This window comes from Anastrepha ludens, chromosome 2, assembly GCF_028408465.1.
Source record: "Anastrepha ludens isolate Willacy chromosome 2, idAnaLude1.1, whole genome shotgun sequence".
NCBI lineage: Eukaryota > Metazoa > Arthropoda > Insecta > Diptera > Tephritidae > Anastrepha > Anastrepha ludens.
This window is the reverse complement of record NC_071498.1, coordinates 63,674,887-63,685,831: the sequence shown is the minus strand read 5'-3', so window position 1 is coordinate 63,685,831 and position 10,945 is coordinate 63,674,887. Positions and strand designations below refer to the sequence as shown.

Genomic DNA, 10,945 nt, shown 5'->3' with positions numbered 1-10,945 from the left:
CATATCGTCCGAATGAATACAAACTCTCCGACTCTATTAGAGTATTCGATGCGGTACCAGCGGGTGGAGGCAGAGGAAGAGGAAGGCCTCCTCTGCGTTGGAGAAGTCAGGTGGAGAAGGTCTTGGTGTGTCTAGCTGGCGCCGGTTAGCATGAGAAAGAAACGACTGGCGCGCTTTGTTAAACTCAGCCAATATCGCTCAAGCAGTTATCACGCCCATCAAGAAAAATAATTATTGAAGCAACATGTTAATACAGGAACCAGAAAATCTGCTCCCACTTTTCAATAACGACTAGTCGAAGTGAAATATAATACAAGAAGTATTTAAGGTAATAAGAAAATGCTTTTATTTAATCGAAAGTCCTATATATGCCATTGTGTATGACATAAGACATGTTCAAATGTCCGCGCAGCTTTCCCGGCCGAATTCGGGAAATATAATTTTCAATGACGCTGCTGCAGAGATCCGGTCCAATTTAAGGGCATCGCACGATTGAGGCTTATTGCCATAGAATTGCAAGTTTAGAAATCGCCACAAGGAAAAGTATGGAGAGCTGGGTCTAATCGCCCAATAATTCAATACATAAGTTTTATCGGTTGCTCAATCCTGTAACTTGCTAAGGTGACTTGGCATCAATGGCTGAATTCCAAATTGATTTGCCAGATGCCGTCACAAAAATACGTCCGCCTCTGCCTGTCAACATCAATACGTCCCTATTAGAAAATCCTTTATTTTACATTAAGTTCAATCAAAACTTTAATTTTGACGCTAAATCTTTTTCTGACCAAATTCATATGTTTGAATCAGCAATTCGTTCCCCCGACAGTCAGTTCTAGGCAACCGGCACGACCTGGATTTATATCCGGCCAAGGACTCTCACTTCAGCAGCATTCCTCTTATATGTTGCTACAACAACAACAACAACAACCAATCAGCAATTGCCCACTATCATCTCTGTAGTAGGGGCAAATTTTCAGTCGTCTAATTTCAAGATACTCCAATCAATGTTGGAAGGATTTTCTTTGGTATTGAAAAACCCATGGCGTCTGTCAAAAAGTTGTACCCAGATTTTAAAATTTTATACCCCGATTTTTGCCGTTAGAAAAACCAGATTTAATTTCTTAAAAACTGACGTCAGAAAAATTTTTTAATTTTCTTAGTTCAAATATTTAGTAATGATCTCATAGTTGCTAAGCCTACAGAGGTGAAAACAATTGCCCAGACTATGGCTTAGACTATGCCGCCCACCATTTGATCGAGATAGTAGGTGCTTACGAAAAAGTCATGTTTATTATACATATCTATGTATGCATCAAACTATGGAAGAATCTCGCAGCTGTTTTGTTTTTCTTCCTAAAAGCAGTTATTATGACGAACTGTCTGTGCACAAACACAAACAATTAACTTCCCTCAACTATGTAGACTCTCCAGTAGTCGAATTCCTAAGTTGTAGGTGTATGCAGAAGGTATGAACATATACATACATACATATATGGCTGTTAATTTGCTCGCAGTACTCACATTCCTATATACATACATAGATGGTTAGCGAGCATAACGTCATCCATCCATGAAACAACATTACTTATACGTAAGTGCAATACATCCATACATCCATACTCGCATACCCACTGATTTAAGGTGAACCCACACTTGATCAATCAACAACGTTTTTGACTAATAAGAGACAAAAACATTTTTTGTACCAACCCAAACCAAGCGAACAAAGTAGCGACGTGGCAAGATCTTTACATTTTATTTATCTCAATAAAGTGTTATAATGAATTTCTATTGGAACTAAAGGCAGTACAAAAGCTAAAATTAAATTAAGTGCAAGGTTTTATGTTTTTCAAAAATAACGGGCATGCAATAGGCAACGACATGCATATGTACATATATTTTTCTGTCTTGTTGTTGTAGCAGCTTACTAAGCCCTGCCAGTGCAATGTAGATGCCGGTCGTCTTTGTCTAGCTTATCTAACGGTAGGCCCAGGAAGCTTGCTATTTCGGCAGATTGGGTCCAGAGGGAAAGGGGTGTTAGATGAGTGGGTTTGATGGGGCATGTGAAAAGGAGGTTGGTGTCGTACGGAGTGCCTTCACTCTAGACATATGTTTAGTATGTCGCAGTCAATAGGTAGGAGTTTAGCCTGCTACAATCCAGAATGTAATTGTGCCACGGGTCTCTTGGGGTATCTGGAGCTCTTTATCCGCTGTGGGGGGTGGTTGAACTCCGATTACGGCATTCAGGGCTCGGAAGTTTAAGAAGGTGGTGTCTCAAGATGAATGTCGTTGTATGTCTACGCACTGTCCGGTCCAGTAGTTGTCGGTTAGTTTTGTCCTGGAGTAATCGAAGAGGCATGCCTGGGAGGCGGCTCTGGTTCAAACAGGTGTCTACATGGGTGAAACCTACGGTAGTGCTCAAGTAGAAACTGATTGCTGAGCAGTTTTTGTTTTCGTGGAAAGCATCTGTGGCTCATTATGTAGGGGGGAGGCATTCCGTGGCTATCCTAATAGCAGTGTTTTGTTATGTCCGCTGCTAGTCAATAGTTCCATGCGACCAGATAGGTGCAGCGTAATTTAGAATCGGCCACCCACTGGCTTTAAATGTCGCCAATATTTCTATGTCTTCGCCCCAAGTACTGCCGGCTGGCGATTTAACTACCTTTGTCGCGGTTTTAGACTTAAGTAGCAATTGCAGTTGTGTGAGTGGAGAAGGAGACCAAGCTATCGAAGGGAGCTCCCAAAATTGTGGGGTTATTTACTATCGGCATTGGTGTGTCATCGACTTTTACCTTGAGTTGCAGTTTGACCTACATTTTCCAGGTAATAAAGAGGGTCGCCGTGGACTTTGTGGGGGAAGGTTGTAGATTCCTCGCAGTGAAAAAACGTTGTCCACGACCAAATCTGTTTGAAGTAATTTATTTAAGCAACTTTTTGAATTTTCCTATTCCATTTTTTAAACTTTGCACCACCCAGCACAAAAAGTATAAAATACTGACGCATAAATATAGAGAGTGTAGGATTTATAGAAGATATAGGAGAAGAAGAAGAAGAAGAAGGATATATTACATATACATATATATCGAGTGGAGCGTGATCCATCAATATCGACTTGTTTTCATCAATCTAAATGCCGCGATATTTAACGTGTACCGTTCGCTTAAGAGGGCCAATGTGGGTTGAAAAAAATATACATGTACGTATGTATGTAGATGTATCGGCTCACACAGTATGCTTTAGAACTGGCAGCGTCATAGCCATACATGGAAACCTTTTTCGGAAACTGGTTTCCAATCCAGCGGCTTAAGCTAACTATAGTCATGAAAAATATGTATATGCATGTATGTACCTACATTTATTCCTACATATTTATCATTATTTTTACGTGTCTGTATATGCCCACATACAAAGTATATGCATATGTATGTATGTGTGTATATGCATAGTTATGGTAGTGTGGCTTTGACTCTAGATAGCAGCGGCATTTTCTGGCACTCATAGCTAGTTTACTTTTGCGGTTGTTTTGCTTCTTTGCCTCATTCGCCTGATATTGTTTGTGTTTTTTTTATAAACTTCATTTTTTACTTTTTAACCGTACCCCAGTCTATACATGCATAAGTACATTCAGCGTCAACACACAATCACGCATACACATACATCCGTATGCATGTTGATCTATTTTCGCTGAAGTCGCCATTTTCATAAATCTATTTTCAAAGATGGAAATCTTATTGCTGTGTTCTAGACTCTGCCATGACGGGAGTGCTGCAAGCATTCGCTTCGAAGTCAACCAACCACAAACATACACACACACACATATATATATTTACATGCACATAAGCCCACATATTTGTGGAGCACTCGCTGTAGTAGAAATTAACCAAAAAATTAGGAGTTAATGAACGGAAATGGCAGATGTTCGCTTGTGAGGAAATTTCCACCTTAATATGAAACTTTTCTCTCAAAAATTTCTAGAAAAGCGAATAGAGCGGTTAAAAGCTTTAAAACAAGCCGGCTTTTTAAGATATCAGGAAGATGAAAGGCTATATAGCCATTTTTTAATTTCCCTATATGTGCGAATGTATGTACATATGTATATGCGTGTACATATGAGCATTTGTATATATGTTATAGAGCATAAGTCCACAAAGTAGCACACGAAAATAGATATCGCCACTTTATTTAAACTGTTTTTTTACTTAAATTGTATGGATGTGTGTGGTGAAAGCAGCAACATCAATGTAAAAAGTTATAATAGAGCGCAAATTACATGCATTAGTTTATTTTCAGTGAAATTGGAAAAATTATTAAATTTTGTTAAAATAATTTGTCAAATATATTTTTGTTTTCTTTCATTTTATAATTAATTATTTATTTTGTGTTGCAATATTTAATTTTAATATGGATTAATAATTTTCATTTATATTTCCATCATATTTTCAATGCCGATTATGTTTTGATTATTTCAAATGTTAGTCGATTGCCTAATTTATAGAAAAAATAACCAATCATTAATATCCAGTACAATACCTATCGGATATACATACGTATTTCTACAAAGCTCCATATTTGAAGCCTGACTTTTCATTTCAATGAATGCGGCAAAACTATCGATTTTCATGCCCCTATTACTGGCAGCCTGTCGGTTAGTGCGTGGAGGAAAAGGACAATGCGGCAAAAAATCATATGACTCATGCCGGCTGCCTAGCGACAGCAGTGCAGGATATACATACATACACACATACATATGTGCATGTATCCTTGTGAGTTTCAAGGGTGTGCGAGGTAAATAAGGGCGTATATACCTCATAGATACATATGTACATATGTATGTGCATATACATATACTTGCATAAAAACCGTTACCTATTTCGGTAACCTCGCCCAGTGCCATAACATAACAATAAATAAACATATACATAAGTATGCACATACAAATGAATCAGGCAACCAGGCCCTAGGCCAGACAAAAAATATCAAATATTATACATATATACGTACATATATATATATGTATGTAAAATACTAACTTTTGCTGCATTGGAAGCTAAACGATTTTTATCGATTTAAAGCACTATACAGTTGTACATATTCGTTTAAACGCATTGCATTTTTTTCGTTTACTTTAGAACTGTTTTAAGATTACAACAATAACAACAACAAATATTCTTCCAAACTATTCGTTAAGGTAACAGTAAACCATCGTTGCATTTGTTTCTTATCTATTGCTTTTTGTTGTAAAATAACGGGTCTCTATTTAAAATTGTGCTTAAAAATGCTACATATTCGTATAAACGCATTTTATTATTTGAATTTTTTTCTAATTCTTACATAAATTAATTATTAATATTTTATTATTATAATTATTATTAATATTTAGTTGTGCCGCCTTTCGCTGCTACGACATCAAATAATCGATTTGGCATTGATTGCACCAAACTTTGCAGAAGGGATCTGTCCACATCCTCCCATGCTTCTTTTATTGCTAATTTCAGCTCCAAAACTGTTTTGTAAGTTTTTCCTTGGGCTTTTTGACCGTAAATTTTCCTCGACATCCATCCCCAGAGATTTTCGATTGGGTTCAAATCGGGACCCAAGCGGGCCACCCCAATAGTTCAATTTTATGCTCCTTAAGCCAATTTCGAGACTCCCTTGACACATGGATGGAAGCATTGTCTTGCTGAAAAATGCTGTCTTCGTCCATTTTTTCATCTAAAAATGTGATGAGAGCATCTTCTAACATATCGGTGTACGTTTTTGAGTTCATTTTTGACGGCACAAAGCACAGTTGAGCCTTGCCAGCTGACGAAAATGCTGCCCACACCATAACACTGCCACCACCAAAGTTACGCTTTGACATGCGTACATTATTTTTTTGTAGATCATGCCAATAACATGAGTATGAGTCAGGGCCATCTAAATTGAACTTCTTCTCGTCCGAAAACACAACTTTCCTCCATTCCGTAGTCCAATGAATGTGTTTACGGGCAAATTCCAAACGAGCTTTTTTATGATGTTCCTTTAACATTGGCTTAGACTTTGGTTTTTTCCATTTTATATTTTCATCACTTCGTAAAATGTGCGAAATGTGTTTTGCCGTTACAGGAAGACCCAATTTATTTTTTATTTGTGTGCAATTCAAAAATTTTTTCGTAGCCTCATACTTTATTTTGTTTTTGTCACGCTATGACAATTTTGTGTTGCCTTTTGTTGCTTTCTTTAGTCCATAATTGTCTGCTTTCTTTAAGAAAGCACGCACAACTCCTTCCGATCTTTCAATTTTTCGTCCAATTTCACGATTGGAATAGCCCTCCCCATGGTAAACACTGACCAATACCCATTCCTCATCATTTAAGTATTTTGCCTCAGGCATTTTAGAAAATCTGAAGAAATTAGGTTAAAAAATTTAATTTAACTAAGAAATTTGAATGAATGTGTAAAAAAATTGTGAGAATTTACCAAAATATTCAGTTACAAACAATATTCACAAGTTAATCACTTTTAACTTCACTACTGCACTCTTTAACAAACTGTGCGTTTATATGAATATGTAGCATTTTTAAGCACAATTTTAAATAGAGACCCGTTATTTTACAACAAAAAGCAATAGATAAGAAACAAATGCAACGATGGTTTACGGTTACCTTAACGAATAGTTTGGAAGAATATTTGTTGTTGTTATTGTTGTAATCTTAAAACAGTTCTAAAGTAAACGAAAAAAATGCAATGCGTTTAAACGAATATGTACAACTGTAGCAATAGATATAATAAAATATGAAAAAAACATAAGCCCATTTCTTAACGCAACGTCTACTTCGATGATGTCATAAGCGCACAAATAGCGTTGGCGTCTTTAACTTTGCCGGTGTCAACGTCGGCTGCGCTGTTGACGTTACCTCTTATTTAACGAAAAATGGAAAATAACAAATACATATGTATGTATACATATGTATGTATACATATGTATGCATGAGTAATGAAGGCTCCGAAGTGTGTTATGCACACCCAACAACTAGGCTTATGCGATGATTCATTAGAAATAACACAATGCATACCAAAAATGATTTCATAAAAACATTTGAGAAATGCACTATAGTCGTAGTTCAGTGCCCTACGCACGGATGCCTGAAAAGCACTCCAGAAATATGGGTGCATAATACCCATATGTATGTAGGTGCATCTGTATTTGTGTCCAAATCTATTTAAAAAAACTTAATGAGACCAACGGCGACACCGCACGGCCTAATGCACTAAAGCATGAAAGAAGCTACAAACATCTCTACTCTAATTTCGAATGGCTCAATAGAAAGCTGATTATTATTGCTCTGCCTAGCCGATTAGAAAGCGTAAAATGCATCGCGCCCCATGTGGACTGCGCTATAATTAGCAACAATTATACTACTGGGAGCAATGAACTTCTGTCCCATATATTACTAAAGCGGCAGTAAAATCTTAAACATTTGAGATAATGCAACCAATTCTCACCCTTTTCGATTTTTTTATATTCCCTTCTCCCCGCCACACCATATAAATACAAATGGAAAAACATATTTTTGAACTTTCAAATCAATTTTCATTTAATTATTTAACTCTTGTTTTTAGTATTCTGGTGCATTCCTTTCTTTTCAATGTTCAATTTTTTTTTTCATCTTATAATCTTCAAAACATTCATTCGTTTGTTCCTTGATTCGTACATCAGTTTTGTTCAACTTAAACAAAAAATTTTTCAGCAGCGATGATGCTTCTTCAATACGCTCTTCATTTCGTTTAATATTCTTCGGCACCTTCGCCTTCACCGTCGCCAGAGTCCATGCCGACTTCCTCGTAATCCTTCTCGAGGGCAGCCAAATCCTCACGGGCCTCGGAGAACTCACCTTCTTCCATACCCTCACCGACATACCAGTGCACGAAAGCACGCTTGGCGTACATCAAATCGAATTTATGATCCAAACGAGCCCAGGCCTCGGCAATGGCTGTGGTGTTGGACAACATGCAGACAGCGCGCTGCACCTTAGCCAAATCGCCACCAGGCACCACAGTAGGTGGCTGGTAGTTAATACCGACCTTGAAACCAGTGGGACACCAATCCACAAACTGAATGGTGCGCTTGGTCTTGATGGTAGCAATGGCGGCATTGACATCCTTGGGCACAACATCACCACGGTACAACATACAGCAGGCCATGTACTTGCCGTGACGTGGGTCACATTTTACCATCTGGTTGGCTGGTTCGAAGCAAGCGTTTGTAATTTCGGCAACCGACAATTGTTCATGGTAGGCCTTCTCTGCAGAGATAACGGGGGCGTAGGTAACCAGTGGGAAGTGAATACGTGGGTAGGGCACCAAGTTAGTTTGGAATTCAGTCAAATCCACATTGAGGGCACCATCAAAACGAAGCGAGGCAGTAATTGATGAGACAATTTGACCAATCAGACGATTCAAGTTAGTGTAGGTTGGGCGTTCAATGTCCAAGTTGCGACGGCAGATATCGTAGATAGCCTCATTATCAACCATGAATGCGCAGTCCGAATGCTCCAGTGTTGTGTGGGTGGTCAAAATCGAGTTGTATGGTTCGACAACAGCGGTAGATACTTGAGGAGCTGGGTAGATAGCGAATTCCAATTTCGATTTCTTGCCATAATCGACGGAAAGACGTTCCATCAAAAGGGAAGTGAAACCGGAACCGGTGCCACCACCAAAGGAATGGAAGATAAGGAAACCTTGCAGGCCAGTACACTGATCGGCCAATTTACGGATGCGATCCAAAACCAAATCGACGATTTCCTTACCAATAGTGTAGTGGCCACGGGCGTAGTTGTTGGCAGCATCTTCCTTACCGGTAATCAACTGTTCAGGGTGGAACAGTTGGCGGTAGGTGCCAGTACGGACTTCATCAACGACAGTGGGTTCCAAATCGACGAAAACGGCACGAGGAACATGTTTGCCAGCACCAGTTTCGCTGAAGAAAGTGTTGAATGAATCATCACCACCGCCGACAGTCTTATCAGAAGGCATCTGGCCATCAGGCTGGATACCGTGTTCCAAGCAGTACAATTCCCAGCAGGCGTTACCAATCTGGACGCCAGCTTGACCGACATGGATGGAAATACATTCACGCTGTGGAAAGAAAGAAAAAAAAAAAAAAGAAATAGTTGGATTAGACAATAATAATAGACAAATGTACAGAAATATTTTAGTGAATTTAAGGCGAACCACGAATATTTCTCTTTTGATTTGTTAAACTAATTTCAACCGATATCTAAGACCCTTCCCATTATAATCAAGGAATACTTTTTCTTTTGATCTACTCTACCCTTTCTCATATTAATCAAAAATATGACAAACTTTTTACCCATCTACAAATACCTATTCAAAATTTCAAGAAATATCGCTTCCGGACAAACAAGTTTCCTAGACTTTTTTCTGAACATGGTGACACAGAGCATAATCGTTAACGTCAACGCCGACGCTGACAGCGACTGCAATTGGGTGCGGTCACCGGTAAGCGGCGTCAGACAGACATGTACAGAAAATTTTCAGCTTTCGCTAAAAGAAAACTTGCTTTTAATTAATCTTTCTTGCTCACTTCTTGGAAAATCTTTCTACATTTAATTTTCTTCACATAGTTTATATATTCCAAAATCGTATTGCCCACGTCATCAAATCACGTTTTTTATAACCGCAATCAATACTTTCACACTATCACTCCAATTTTTACTAAGTCGCTATAAGAATCCTTTCGTTGCCAAACTTTTTTTTAAACAACATTTCGAATTTTGCACTAATTTGTTTATAACTTATTTCACTTACCATTTTGAGTTTTTAGTTTTAATATACACAAAATCACAAAGAGATTGGACAATTTGTTTAATCGACGTTCGGTGTTGCCGGTTATGAAGCTTACCAAACTGATATCGAATGAGTGAAAATTTTCGTTTCAACTTCTATTTATACGCTTAGAAAAACGAAGACGAAAACGACGCCTACTGCGCGTCGGTTTCATTGGCAGACATTTTCGTTAAGTAAGGTATGTATTTCGATAGGTTTATTTTCATAGGTTGGTACTGCAGCTGTGTTTATCGTGTATTTTGGATGTGTTTAGTACATTTATTGATTTTACACAAAATAATGTATTTTATATATCCATTTTATTGAATAAATATATTAAGGCATACCAAAGGAAATAGCCAGGAAATCGTTTAGAGTTTTTGTTTGGTGTATATAACATAACGTTTCCAGTGATTTACAGTAAGCTTGTGCACTGGTATCTGAGTGATGGGTGAGGGCGAAATGTGGTATATAAAAATAACACAAACATTTGAAACCTTTAAAGAAGAATGATTATCCTTTTTCATGTGAGATATAGAGATTATAGGTATAAAAGCACGTAAAAAGGCAAGATTCTGTTGTCAAATATTAGGTTAAAAATACACGTATCATAAAATGTGTTATAAGATGTACCGTATGTACACCCCTTTATGCAAATATCTATCTGTCAGTAACACCCATCCAATAATCCCATATTTGGCGATCAATTCACTCACCATATGCATCTGTACAATGACCATATGTTAACAAACACAATTACAAATCGAGATATCATCACTATATAATATCAAATAATGTTTTCAATCAGGCAGACTGCAATAAAATAATATTTTCTTAAGGACAATTAAAACATTTTTATTTAAATAAAGTCATATATAGCGGTACATAATTGAGGAGGGCTTCTCAAAGCCAGAGCAGAACTCTATAGATTGTTATATCGACCAACCGATTGTTGAACTAATAGAAGTTGGTTGTAAATAAGCCGTTTGTGGACCAGTTGACTAACCGGTTTCTCTGTCTGTAGCGAATTTTGTAAGTTGGTAAACTATAGTAGTGGCCGCCGTAGCCGAATGGGTTGGTGAGTGACTACCATTCGGAATTCACAGAGAGAATGTAG

The 10,945-nt window shown here is 37.8% G+C and overlaps 1 protein-coding gene across 1 annotated transcript; it reads right to left on the bottom strand.

Annotated features, from left to right (window-relative positions):
• Nucleotides 1-7,550: 7,550 nt before the first annotated feature.
• On the bottom strand, nt 7,551-9,937 carry LOC128871627 (tubulin alpha-1 chain). Its single transcript, XM_054113519.1, has 2 exons — nt 9,811-9,937; nt 7,551-9,117 (listed from the first exon to the last, which is right to left on the bottom strand). The coding sequence occupies exons 1-2, from the start codon at nt 9,811-9,813 to the stop codon at nt 7,768-7,770; spliced, it is 1,353 nt and encodes a 450-aa protein (XP_053969494.1). The 5' UTR covers nt 9,814-9,937; the 3' UTR covers nt 7,551-7,767.
• Nucleotides 9,938-10,945: the final 1,008 nt, after the last annotated feature.